The 14,454-nt window shown below is 39.2% G+C and overlaps 1 protein-coding gene and 1 pseudogene across 1 annotated transcript; both read right to left on the bottom strand.

The window, feature by feature from the left end:
- Positions 1-2,052: 2,052 nt before the first annotated feature.
- On the bottom strand, positions 2,053-9,417 carry LOC145779586 (partner of Y14 and mago-like). The gene is made up of 3 exons (XM_082591212.1): positions 5,398-9,417; positions 4,611-4,707; positions 2,053-4,052 (listed from the first exon to the last, which is right to left on the bottom strand). The coding sequence occupies exons 1-3, from the start codon at positions 5,459-5,461 to the stop codon at positions 3,503-3,505; spliced, it is 711 nt and encodes a 236-aa protein (XP_082447338.1). The 5' UTR covers positions 5,462-9,417; the 3' UTR covers positions 2,053-3,502.
- A 641-nt stretch (positions 9,418-10,058) lies between these two features.
- Positions 10,059-13,828, bottom strand: LOC145779677 (ATP-binding cassette sub-family C member 5 pseudogene; annotated as a pseudogene).
- Positions 13,829-14,454: the final 626 nt, after the last annotated feature.

The following is a 14,454-nucleotide window of genomic DNA, read 5'->3' as shown; positions in this document are numbered from 1 at the left end:
ACTGTGTCTTTGGTAGGACACTTAAAGGCATGCCTGAAGGTGGACACGAAAATTATCTTCCTTCTGCCTTCCCGTCCACTTAATCTAAATCTTCAACCATCGTGCTTTAGCCTGGACATGACATCACAAAAAGCGAGATCCGTGATTTTTACATTGATTTAACGTCTGCAAACGTTTGGTAGATGTGGAAATAAAGGTTTTTGCTGTCTGGGATAGGCTAACAATCATAAACAACGCACTCCATTCACCACTTCAATACCACCCTACAGGGCTAGATCTGCAAGTCAGTACCGACCTTTCAACTCAGTTGTTTGGTTTAATCGATGCTACTGAATGTTGGATGCTTCAATTGTACGATGCGCAGATGGCAACTGCCACCTTCAGCGAATGCGTGAAAAGTTACGGCTAGTTGATCCACTAGTGACATCTTGTGACTGGTTTATATGAAGAGGTTGGATGGATTGGTGTATTTTGTTTTGTTATTAAGCATCAAAATAAAAGCGGCACAGGTTCGACTCCCGGGGTGTGTACTTTTCAAGGCATTTCAGGACTGCCCTCCATTCAGCGACATCTAGTGGATCGAACAGTTCCCCGGCAACATTTCAAAAGTTGAAAACTTCACTTTGCTGATCTCGGTAACCGACCCGGCGTCAGTGGTTCAAAGCTTCTACAAGTATGCGAGACTGCCAGGAATAACTTATCGGACTCTTTCCTAGTCCGCGAATAAATATTTAAAACCAACTAACTGAGTTAAACAGCAGCCAGGGTTGTCACAAGAACCCTCACTCCAAAAGCTGGGGTTCGATACTGGGTGTTGTCACGGGTAGTCTCACTTAACTCTTAAAAGGCTGCAATCGCATTGGGCAAGGAGTGGCGTAGCGGTTAGTGGAGTGGCACCTCACTCCACATGCCTGGGTTCGATACTGGGTGTTGTCACGGAAGCCTCACTCCACAAGCTGGGGTTCGATACTGGGTGTTGCCACGGGTAGTCTTACTTAACTCTTAAAAGGGTGCAATCGCATTGGGCAAGGAGTGGCGTAGCGGTTGGTGGAGTGGCACCTCACTCCACAGGTTTTTTCGATACTGGGAGTTGTCTCAAGAAGCCTCACTCCACAAGCTAGAGTTCGATACAATCGCATATCACCAGTATAGTGATTCACTTCTTCGTAATAGGATACTTGATGAGGAAGAGGACCTAAAATTAATCTCAATCCTGAGATTTGATATTCCTCTTTAACTGCTTAATCTTTAAGCGAAGGGTTATTCGTTCGACGCTCACTTTGAGCAGGGGTTGTCTTGGCACGCCCAGAGGTTTTGAGAAGCGTGGAATATGAAACCACCCGTGGTGTAGCGGTTAGAAACCACCCGTGAGAACATGAGCGCTCTATAAAAATGTTGCCAGATATTCTTTCAGTAAAAAGTAAAAAAATAAATAAACTTCGACCAAAATTTTCAACAATTTATGGACACAATGATGTTGGAACGTTGAGGTTATTTAGCCTGTGGGCACTTTCAATGCGAAAAGAAAGCATAAGGTTACCAAATAGCCTACGTGTGACATGAAGTAGCCTACTTTGCACACATAAGGTTGACAGTGGGATCCAAGGGATACTCTTGAACCCGGTATCTTTCCAAGTGGCCTGAAAACTACCGAGTATTCTTTTTATATAGTGCGTTTTTCTGAGAAGTATTTTGATTCGGAGGCCCAAGGACTTCACTAGTATCGGGACCAAATTATCCCCTAAACGGCCCTGCCCACCGGTGACATCCGAAAAGTGGTGCTTTTGATCAACATGACACGTCATCGTTGCCCGGCGGCTATCGCGAACCGAGACGATGTGCGTAATCTTTTGTGAGCACACAATGACAGGCACAAAGTTCACTTTCACACTGATAGGTTATTGTTGATATGGAAGGCCTGTGCTTTGGTGGTCTCTGGCGCCAATGTCGTCAATACCTTATCTTGTGCATTGTCTACATCGAACGAAACGTTGAATCAATATAAAAACAATTGAATTGCTGGCTGGGTACATTGTAAGCCAATCGTGCATGTCAGTCGTTTATTTGCAGCATAAACGAAAAACACAGGAAGTGACGAAGCACGAGCGTTCAAAGTGCGCTGATGCGCGGGAGTACTCAAGCGTAAACAATGCAGTTGTCAGTGGAGCGTTGAGTTTGTGGCGACAACAAGTATGCAGACAATTTCAAGTAGACGACAGTATTCAATCAATCATCAATCATTTTATTTTTCGTCATTAACGCGTCCGGGACGAAAAAGATACTAACTACAAAAATCGATATAAACCGACCAGCACGTTAACGAACGGGAAAAGGTGGTAAAACCTTGTAAGGTTTAAAACGTGCCTGAATGAAAAATTATGTAGTAGGCTATATATATCAGTAGTTAGCACGGCCACAAAACCCAAAAAACAGATAGCAAAAAATAAAACAAAAACAGAGAGAAGCACACATGTAGTAATGAATGACAGCCTAATGAAAAGTGTTGTGGATTGAATTTGCCAGTTCCAATATTGATGTGGATGAGCAGTCATAATAATAATAATAGGATGGAGAAAGTACGTGGTTGTCCAACTATTATCAAGGAACGATTCGCACGAGCAAACACTTCGGTGCAAACTACGTCATCGTTAGAACACAATCCTCAGTGTTAATGCACATCAGACAATAAACGAAACGTCACAATCCCACTATGCATGCAGGATAAATCCATGAGCTGAGTTTGAACCACTGCGCAGTGTGATGTCATAAACACGATTGTTTGAATTCACTGTGTTTCGTTTTCTAGGCCAACATGCGCTGCACAGGAACCAGTCAATTCAGTTTGTTTATATTTTTGACTATCACAGCAAAAACAAATGTTTTCAATAAAACTCTACAGACCAACATAGCAGAGATGTAGAAAAAGGTAAAAGCGACAAAATGCGAAGCTTAAGACCGAAATAAGATGCAGTATTCAAAATTGAACGAGCAGCAAGACCTTGGATTTGTGTCCGATAGGACGGAGTGAAACTATTGAAAAATTTTAAGCCCAGGTTATTCTTTTTCAGACCTGATATCTATATAGCCACGTTGTTTTGTTAACAATACTTAAAACCATTATTGCAAAACAAATCCTGCTCAAAACATCGAATCAATTACCGGTACCTTATATGGTCATGTCAATCGCATCACCCGCCAGAATTTACAAAGTTGTGTTACGATTTTAATTTTAACTATTTAATAAAACATAAACTGTGACGTCATCAATCCCTGCAACAAACCCATGGCTCTTTGGGGTGAGAACTGATGGCCGTTGATAGCAATTGACTTTCAAACCGCAGTGAAGCGTGACTATTGGTTGACAATTAGCTTCCGGCTATTTTAAACGTAAAACAACTTTGCTCGAAATGGTGCAGTCCACGTAACTAATATGCTGATCCGGCAATTCAAGCCTTTGAGTCAATATTGGCTCACATTGATGACCTGAAACCACGTGATACCGTTACGCTTGACTGGCTTCGAGGCTCGCTATCTCCGAAGCAATCTCGTTACGTTTTGTAATTTTCTGCAACTGGCCTGGATCTAATTTTAAAGATTTATCGTTTTTTTGTCTTTCTTTCAGCTCATCAATCTGGCGCAGCTTTTTCTTCAGGTTCCTAATCTTCTTAGCGACAGCATCATCGTCCACGGAAGTTGGACAAACAGGGCCGCCCGTGTTTTTGGGCGCGACCGCTTTCTCTTTTATTGTTGTGTTTCTAACTTGGTCAGACAAATCCTTGACATCCTTTCCCCCACCGGACAAGTCATTGTACTGCTGCTCGATGTGGTTCTTCATTTCCTCTTCCTTCTTTTTCCGCCTCGCCTCTCTCCTTTTGTTGTTTTTCTTTGATACTTTGTTTATAAAGGAAGAGTCGGAAGATACAGATTTGGAGGAAATTCCGGAGGATAACCCAGGAACGGAATGGGGTTGGGAGGGTGAGCTTGCCTCCACAGGGAAATACCCGGGACACGCGGGGGCATTCCGTCTTGCTTTAGCAGCGGAAGTCTCATATCTAGAAACAAATTTTCATTATTCAAAATCATCAAAAAGCAAAAGTTTAATAGCTCATAGTAGCAACACACGTTTGTAGATAGTTGTGAATGCACTGACTAGCTCATGATACGAAGTAACGTCATAGAGCTAATATCCTCGCATGTATGATGGTTTACAATTTTTATAAACCTTGTACTGCTATGGAGCTTTGTTCTGTTAGCCTTGAAACATCAAGACAACATAAAATAGCCTAACGACGGCCAATACGTTCGTTTGTGGATAACGCAAAATGGAAAGTATCGTAACAGTTGATGCGTAAATGCATTAAAAGTTTACATTCTTAATTTTCTGCAATTAGTATTTCACTCAACATCTGATAGAAGTTCTACTACTGAGATTATTCCATGTGTGCTTTCATTTGATGAGAATGTTTTTGTTACAGTAGAGAGAGTTAGTTTGTATCAGATTAAGTTCTTACAATCGTAAACTAAGAATGGAGACATATGATCTCCATCGCTTCGGAGAGGCAGCAGGCAAGCACAGTGGAAGGTTGCAAGTACAAAACTTGAGACATCACCTCTTCACATCCTCCTCAGGAACGTAGCCAGCTCGGACACGCTGGGCCTTCCTCCAAGTCCCATCTGGACGCTGGGTGGCAGGAATGAAGGCGATCCCTGGAGGAAAATAAAAAAATTGGTAAATTCCGATCCTTGTTCATATTTGGCATCTCCCTAGCTGGTAATTTCCCAATCTAAGGGTGCGCAGTATAAATGGGAAACCACTGATCTACAATCAGGTATAATAACTGTGGTGTGGTTGCTTTAACGTTTCATTCACGAGATAAGCATTGTCATCATGACACGAACTTGTTTGGAAAAAAGCTCATTAACCCCAATGTTCTGGAGGTGAACGAAACCAACTCGTCCATTCTGATGTGCTTGTTGCTCAAAAAATCGTTCACTTTGTCATTCGATGTCACCAACTGTTGGACACCAGTGGCCTACACAAACATTCTCGTATGTCACGGGATACCTTGCATATTCACGGCTCGTTTATATACTTCTAGACCACATCAATGACGTTGTGATGACGTATGTGGTGCTTTTTTACTTTTTACGAGAAGCAGTGAAATCAAGTTGAAAAAAATCATGTTCTTAAAACGAGAACACAGTGAAAAGACAGGGCTCATAAACATAGGAGGAAAGTGTCTAAAAAAACAGTTATCCTTACAGTACAATGGAAAGTTATCATAAAATTATTCATTTAGAATAATATTCATAGAATAATTCATTTAATTATAATGTCGAAGTTATTTCCGCTCTGCAATGAAGTCACCATATTCGTAGCATTGCGTTGACATTTACCTTTATCATCTCGTACAATCCCGGTGGCTTCGGATCGGCTGAATGTTGTCTGATGGTCGGCCATCAGGGTTGCCAAGTTGTGTCTTCTTCGACGACTACGTTGTCTTGCAGAAAAACCTTAATTCTTCAGCCACTTTCAAACAGTTCACCTCTTTATTAATTACATGAAATGTTTACTCTAATTTTAAAATATGTCTTTATTCAATACAAAACACATTAATTCATTCAGTAAAATGCATAATTATTGAACTTTACCACAAAGTATAAGAAACGAATACAGCTATACATGTAGTTAGTGATTGAACACGGTTAGCTTATATGTCAGTACACATTCGACTCAATTATATATAAAAAGACACATTTTATTAAAGTCTCAGAAATGCATTCACCCGTCCGTCGACCGTCATTAAGGTCAAAGTTGTGCAGGTATTGCCGAGATCGATGCACAAGTTCTGCCCGGAAAGTACTACGTTAAGTTTAAAATTTAATATCAGAACACATGTGAAAGGTAGATAGAAATGAAAAACTTGGAAACCCTGCTTGGAGCTGGAATAGAACCGGTGTCTTGTGTTCTTGACGTTGCCACGTAACCTACGTTTCCATTCGGTGAAACTTCTTGAACAATAAATGAGATTACCCTGACAGCAAAATCCGCCATGCTTATATTGATTCAACGTCTGCAGATGTTGTAATCAATGAAGTGCAATCAATGTAAAAGCGACGGACTTTGCTGTTTGGGACAAAATAGAAATCAAACCACGTCTGATTGAAATAACGCCGCAAAAAATCTCGATTCGACAAATCTGTATAGTAAATTCCAGATAAATAATCTGGTAGCCACTTTAACAAGTCGAAATTCTGCCACTGCGAATGACTACAATGCAGCCGTCAACCAATCAGAACATGTTTTAAGAGGCTACCGTCCAATTATGATCCTTCTAGCACTCATCCAGAGAGTTAATGCTTGTTTTGAACTTTATTTGGTAATTACAGAAGAAAAAGAGCAATAGCAGTGGTGGGAATCGAACCCGCGTTGAAAATGAAATGACTATTTTCTAGCTCTCACCCTAACCCCTAAGCCAACCAGCTGACAAAAAATCCATCACTTAATTTGCTTTCTATCATCTTCTTTTCGCCTTTTTTTACGTCACTTAAACCGTAGCTTATGATTGGTTGGCGGTTTCATTCTAGTCAATTTCAGTGGCAGAATTTCGACTTGTTAAAGTGGCTACCATGATAGGTAACAGGAAATGTACTGCCAAATGAGCACAAGTGTTTTATTTTGGTCGAAATGCAGTTTTGAGATATCGACACAAGGTAAAACTAGGCTTATCGTAGCTAGTGTACTCTTTACAATGTAGACTACTGATCTGGGAGAACATACAAATTTTGTTTTCTAAAATTACGTCGCGAGATAAAAGTGCTTGAGAAGTCATAACAACAAAGTTCTGCAATGCATCGCACCACAATTGATAGCCCAGCAATGTATCGCACCACAATTGATAGTGCAACAGGGGTTGAGCCTACGAATGAACTACACACAACCAAGTTGAATGACATTATTGAAACAGTAATGAACCAGAAAAATAATGTTGAGACTTACGCCGCAGCATTATGCGGACAATGTTCAAACTTATTTCAGTGGTGGCTCCATCAACATGCCACTTTCGATGAGTATGTTTGATGTTTGGAACCCAAGCACCTTATCCATCCGGCTATAATTCAATTTTACATCAATTGAATATTCCATATTAATGGTTCCGACAAGTGCAAAGTCAATTCTTTTAAAAGACAAATAAATCAAATGGCAAGCTTCACACATTGGTAAAGCACCATAAAAAACAGACTTTAAAAGTAAAAAAACAATATAATTTCCTCGCAAGATTGAAGATATAATTTGACACGGCATCTCAGACGACCAGTGACCACAATATTAAAGTGAAAATATAAAACTAATGTTTATTAAACTAGGTAATGTATATTATGTTTAGTATGAAGGTAAAAAGAAGGTAAGATTACAATGATATACATATTTTGTATATAAAGCGTGTTTTTACACATGATTTCTCCACGTAAAATACAGTGCAAAATTGTATTGAAAGACATAACTGCAAACACAATGCACCCACAAGCAATGGCAAAAACGAAAGCAAAACATGATATATATATGTACTGGTCAACAGGGCCTCCAAGAGCCCTGCCGGGCCCCGGTGCAGATGTTGCTGCCGGGCCCCCCAGCGCAACATGTCGCGTGATATCTCACCAGTCACAAGCAAAATTTGCGGTGCGCGTTCTTACAAAGGATAAATTAGGTTAAAGTAGTAACACTAACATTCCATTATTTCACAAACAATGCACTATTGTAAATATAACTTTAAATTCACAGATACACACTAGTTATACACAAAGTTAAAATGCTAAAACACTACATAGTGTAAATAACTAAATATAGCCTCAATAGCGTTGTCAGATATGGAATTCTGCCCTAATTTGAGGAAAAGTTTATAGCTGTTGGAAACAAAAACTTGTATTTTGGATATTTTTTTTAGTCCTGGGCAAAGATCAAAACCCTAACCTTTCCTAACTCTAACCCTTTCTAACTCTGGCAACACCTGATTGTAACCATGGCAACAAGTGGGTAAAATCAGCCATTTCGAAGATAAAAATTGCAATAGGCTACTATCCGACATGGCTGACATAGCATTGCATATGTGTGCTTACAGCTTTACATTAACATACAATACCATTTCTGACCTTGAAATCTGCTGCAGAGACTAGGGCAGCAAACTTAGGATGAATGCATTGCTATTGTTCATGACATTAAGAAATACCAACTTCAATATAGGAAATACCAACTTCATATAAGAAATACCAACTTCAAAATATTAAAAAAATTTTATGCAAAATTGACCTTAACACTCAAATTTAAACATTTTATTGGCCCCCTGAACGCAAAAAAATGAAAATATTGTTGTTCTAAAAAAGGGCATATACCCATGAGGGGGCCCATTCAAAATACAAAACTAATACTGTATTCATATAAAAAACAATATTTTATGCAAAATCGACCTGAGCACGCAAATTTAAACATTTTGTCGGGCCTCCCTTAACTCAAAAAATTGAAAATTCTGTAATTTAAAAAAAGGGCCTAGGCTACCCATAAGGGGGCCCCATTCGACATACGGTACTAATATAAAAACAATATTTAAAAACAATAAAAACAATATTTTATGCAAAATTGTTGAAATCAATCTTTTTATCGCGTGAATTTAGACATTTTGTCGGGCCCCCTTGAACTCACCGGGCCCCGGTGCAATGCACCGGTTGTCCCCCCCTCTTGTGGGCCCTGCTGGTCAACGTTTACATTGTAAATTGTTTGCCCAAGATAGCAATATATCATACGATTAAAACAGCACTTTTTATCTTCTTTAATATTTACTTTATTATTCAAGCAAACATCATCTATGCGACATCCATAAACGCAAACACGGCATCTGACAAACGAACGAGTGCACACACACAAACAGTAAATAGTTAATAATAATAATGCTTGTTTTTATACAGTGCTGTATTCATCGCAGAATTCGCTGCTCCTCAGCACTGTACAAATCAGACAGTGTCAATGCAGCGGAATAGAGGCACAATTGAGCATGAACAAGAAATACAAGATCTGAAACGAAACTGTGCAACATATGATTTCATTACCATTAAAAACGTTCATAACAGGGGTGGGCAACCTACGCCAGTGGGACGGATCCGGCCAGCTTGCAGCTTTTGTGCGGCCCACGGAAGTATTCAAAACTGCTCCATATATCCGGCCAGTGACCGCATTAAAAATCGATGTATTTTTTGGTGGGCCAGAACAATTTATGCTGTAATATCTCTTATATTTACCAACTTGTTTTTAGGCTACCAAAAGACTTTTAAACTAACCACTGACACTGATAGGCCTACAGCAGTAGTTGGTTAGTTCTATGAAAGTGTTATGTACATTACCAGAAGTCATATTGCAAAATTATGGAAATCATCTGATGGAAATGAAAGCAACAACAAACAGGTTGATTTATTGCTTCACTGACGTTTCGTGCACCATGACAATGAGCATCCTCAGAGCGAATAACATACAAAATAAAATTTAAAAAGTTATCGGTACTGCAAAAAGTTGCTTCATCAACATTACATCAAAACAATGCAATGTATTCAACCGGAACGATGGAAATCTATTAGCGAAAGCTTATAAATCGTTATTGTCTTGACACGCAGGCTTCATGCCTACTTACATGCCATATCGTTATTGCCTTGACACGCAGGCTTCATGCCTACTTACATGCCATAGTTGAAAACGTTATTGTAATTTAACTTCGTCTCGAATTTCTGTTGGTCTCCACTGCTTCGAATTTATGTTTAATGTTGAAAGTTTTTATGCAATTTAACGTGGAAAGTAACCACTCACACATCTTTGGCCAAACTTTAAAATAATGTGTATTTCATTTTTTCTTGCCTTCAATCGCACTGCAGTATATAACTTTGTAAATTTTATTTTCTATGTTGTTCGTTCTGAGGATGCGCATTGTTATGGTGCGCGAAACGTCAGAGAAGCAATAAATCAACCTGTTTGTTGTTGCTTTTACTTTCAATTTCACCAGATGAATGTCGCAACTAGTGCTAGAAACGATAATTGTCCTGATGAACAGTTGAACACCCAAGCTTTTCAGTATTCTGAGCATCATTGTGGCCGGCCTCTGCATTATCACTACTTCATTTAAACCGAGCAAGGCGAGCATGCAAAAAAAAGTTGCCCATTCCTGGTTTATAAGCCAAGAATATTCTTTCATTATAACAAGCATATCACCATTGGATTTTACAAACTACGAATACCAAAAGTTTTCAATATGACAGTGGAACTTGTTTGCTAGAAATGAAAGTGAACACCAAGTCAAAGATGACCTTGGCATCGTTCACTGCTTTTTTAATACTCTGCAATACGAAAGCTTGCAGCACACGTGTTCTACAATTGCAAACGCACATGCAATAAACTGGACTACACTTAGTTTTGGGGATTTAATGAGGTTACATTGATCAAATGGTTACATCAACTAAAGATGAAGACAAGACTACGACAAGTTATCGGGACAACATCCTACAATTCCTATAAGTCTTAACAACGGAAGCATCTTGGAACAAAACTTACAACATGCAAATCAAAATTAAAAACACACACCTTCTGATATTGAGGAACTAATTCCTGTACATGACAAATCTTTATTACTGGTTCAATCGTTTACTTCTGTATGGACGAATGGAATGATGATAACATTTCAGCAAATGCAGAATCTTTGTTGTCGAGTAACTTTGAAGGAGAATCAAACTCAACAACACGACCCTGGTCCAGCACAAGAACTCGATCACAAGATGTCACTGAAGACAATCGATGAGCAATTGTAATCAATGTACAGTCTGCAAACAAATCATCGATAATCTCATGCACTATTTTCTCAGTTTCATGATCCACAGAAGCCGTTGCTTCATCCAAAATCAATACTTTGCTCTTACGAAGCAAAGCTCTTGCCAGACACATCAGCTGTCGCTCACCAACTGAAAAGTTGCTTCCATTTTCTGCAACCATATGATTGAGTTTGTCAGGCAGATTTGCAATTGGATCTTTCATATGAGCTTGTTCTAAGGCAGACCAAACTTCAGTCTCGGAATATTGTTCAAATGGATCAAGATTGTATCTCACACTCCCAGCAAACAACACAGGATCTTGAGGGATGATTGACAGGCGAGAGCGAAGGTCGTGTAGAGATAGTTTGCTTATGTCAACACCATCGATTAAAATTCTTCCCTCTGCAAGGTCGACCAGTCGAAACAGAGCAACAGCTAAAGATGACTTTCCCGATCCTGTTCGACCAACAACGCCAATTTTTTCTCGACTGTTGACATTGAAATTTAGCTGTTTTAAAACTGTTGGCAACCCATCTCGATATCTCATGGAAACATTTTTAAATTCAATTTCTCCTTTGTCTGGCCACCGAGCATTAATAATGCTCGGGGCTTTAGACGTTTCTTGAGTAGTATGTTCAATGTAATATTTTATTCTGTCTGTACATACAAAGCGGGCTTCAGTTTCAGTTAATAGCCTAATGGTGAACTGCAGCATGCCACTCAAAATGAAAGCAGAACTCAATGACAGACCAGCATAAGCAGGAGACAGAATATTTCGATCGAGAACGACAAAGATGCTTGTGATCACACAAGTGATTATGGTAAGAATGTCAAGCCTTATTGCAAGCCATCGGTTGACACAGGAAAATAGATAACAAGGGATGCCATTGCGGTCAAGAAGATCAGAAAACGTTTTTGTAAAATCTTTTGACTTTTTGTAAGCTCGTATAGTGTCCAGGCCTGATATAGTTGCTGTTATATGTGCGAACCATGGTGATCGAGTCAAAACATCTAATCGTTTCATTTCTCTGGCAGCAGGTTTGAAAAAGACATAAGTGAACAAGAAAATTGGAACAAGAACCAACAGCACAAACGCATATTTAGGAAATACGTAAATAATAAAACCAGTGCCGAATAGCAAGGTAGAAGCACTAAATAAAAACATCTCAAGAACAACTGGCATCACCACTTCCTGCTCGTCAATGTCTTTTTGAAACCTATTTAGAATCCGTCCTACTGGAGTTGTATCAAAAAATTCCATTTTTGCATTCAAAATATTACTAAATAGAGACTGGTGTAAGACACGGCCAGCACGGACAGTCAAACAAACAAATGCAAAGCCTCGGATAGCACTGATGATGAGTATGGCAAAAATAGAAGTTGTGTAAACGATCAAATAAAAGTTTAAACGAGGATTGGATAAAACATTTCCAGAAAATTTGGCTTGCATCGGAGAAAGAGTGATATTAACAAGCATTGCAGCAGTACTTCCATTACCCTGGTGCTGCACAGATCCTGAGCTGTCGTTCAGCCATACAGAAAGCCAGAGATAGCTGAACTGTTGAACACCGACGTTGATCAGAAAAAATAAAATCATTAGCAGGCCTGGAAAAATCCCTCCAGCAGCCTTCAAATACAGGTAGAATGTTGAGAAGGGAATCACTTTTCCGCTTTCTTCTTCAGTCATTAGTTTTCCTTTGTCTAGCAATTCAGTTTCATCAAATTCACTTTTGCTTGGAGATGTTGGAGAAGGCGCATCAATTTCAACATGACTAAGCTCATCTTCAGCACATTCATCTGCAGAAGTTCCACTATTTGTGTTCATAGAACTAGAAAATTGTGACATCGATGATGAGCTATCAATTTTGGTGATTTTAGTGTTTTGAATTTGAAACACTTGATCACAATGAGGAAGATATTGCAATTGATGAGTCACTAACACTACTGTTTTACCTTTATTCTTTAAACGAGCAAGAATCACTTCAAGGAAAATGCTCTTTCCAACATGAGCATCTACAGCACTAAGAGGATCATCAAGTAAGTAAATATCTCGATCACTATACAAAGCCCGTGCTAAACTGATACGTTGCTTCTGTCCTCCACTAAGATTAATTCCTCGTTCTCCCACTTCTGTCAGATCTCCGCTTGAAAATATTTCCAAGTCCTTGGTTAGTTCACAAGCCAGTATGACGTCATCATATTTCTTTTTGTCAAAGTCCAACCCAAAAACAATATTTTCTCGAATGGTCGCATTCATAAGCCATGCTTTTTGAGCAACATAAGCAATAGATCCTGATACAGCCACAGTTCCATCCCCCAGTTGCAAGTGTCCCATTATTCCAGATATGAGAGAACTTTTCCCACTTCCTACAGATCCGTATATTCCAAAGAGAGAACCTTCCACCACGGAAAGATTGATGTCAACCAAAACCGGGGCATTTGCATTATTCGTGGTTTGTGAAGCTTGCAATAAAGCATTTTCTGGTTGTTTTGTTTGTACATTAGTTTCACTGGTCAGCTCAGTGTCGTCAGGAATGTGTATTGAAAAGCTCCATGCAAAAGACGCATTCTTAACTTCGATTGCATTAGTTTTTATTTCTGTGTCCGCTCTGACATAGTTTTCTAAGCACTGGGCAGTGAGAAGATTTTTCAATCTTTTAAATGTCACATTGACGTCAGCAAGTTGCTTTACTGCTATCGGCATAAACTTTAGGCCATTTGCCATTGTGTTGAAAACTGCAACAGCAGTAAAAGCATTTTCAGCAGTTAACTCATTTCCAAGTAGCACAAAAGAAGATATCATGATTACAGATGCCACTAAAGGTGTGATGTAAGCTATACTTACGTTGATACTTTGAAGTAAAGCATAGAAAGTTAAAATTCGTAATTCTCTCGTACGAAGGTCGTGTACAATTTTGGAAAATGGCTTTTCCCATGCATACATCTTTATCAGTTTAATAGATGAAATTATCTCACTTATTTTCATCTCCCTTGCCTCTGTAATGAGAATTGTCTTTTGTCTAAAAGAGTTGGTGCGTTTCACAATAATACCTTGAATTGGAATCATGAGAATGAAAATAACAGATCCAATTAAGCCAATTGGTCCCAACAAGTGGCAAGTGTATATCGTGCCACAAACAAATACAATAGGTCCCAGTAGCACCATATTCCCCAACCTACAGGCTTCAAACAGTCGATCACCATCATTGGAACATGTAGTGACTAGTTCACCCACTGTAGTGCCTGTTTGGGCAGGAGACATTCTTAGGATTCTTTTGAATACAAGTAATAGAAGAGCACCTCTAGTTCTAACAGCAGATCGATAATTTATGGCAAATAGCAATGTCATCATACAAGCCCTCAAACACTCTAAGCAAAATAAGCTCACAATCAGCACAATTCCTTGACGAAGTGTTGAATTTTCTTCAGAAACATATGCCAATAAATTACGAGTGATAAGAGCACTCCCTGAAAACATTGCCAAGGAACATAAAACCAAGCAGATAGAAGACACAATAAGGCGAGTTCGGAGAAACCGAATTACAGCTCTCCAAAGCGACGCCTTTTCCACTCCATGAACTCTCACCTCTTCTGTCCAAATCTTAGACATTC

This window comes from Aplidium turbinatum, chromosome 11 (genome assembly GCF_918807975.1).
Source record: "Aplidium turbinatum chromosome 11, kaAplTurb1.1, whole genome shotgun sequence".
NCBI lineage: Eukaryota > Metazoa > Chordata > Ascidiacea > Aplousobranchia > Polyclinidae > Aplidium > Aplidium turbinatum.
Note: the sequence above shows the minus strand (reverse complement) of the source record. Positions and strands in the feature narration are given on the sequence as shown.

Bases quoted from the DNA above. Each gene is read 5' to 3' on its own strand.
- LOC145779586 (XM_082591212.1), bottom strand. From the start codon at position 5,461: ATGGCCGACCATCAGACAACATTCAGCCGATCCGAAGCCACCGGGATT. The intron at 4,708-5,397 runs GTAAATGTCAAC...ATTTTCCTCCAG, and splicing joins GATTGTACGAGATGATAAAG to GGATCGCCTTCATTCCTGCC. The intron at 4,053-4,610 runs GTGATGTCTCAA...ATTTGTTTCTAG, and splicing joins CCTGAGGAGGATGTGAAGAG to ATATGAGACTTCCGCTGCTA.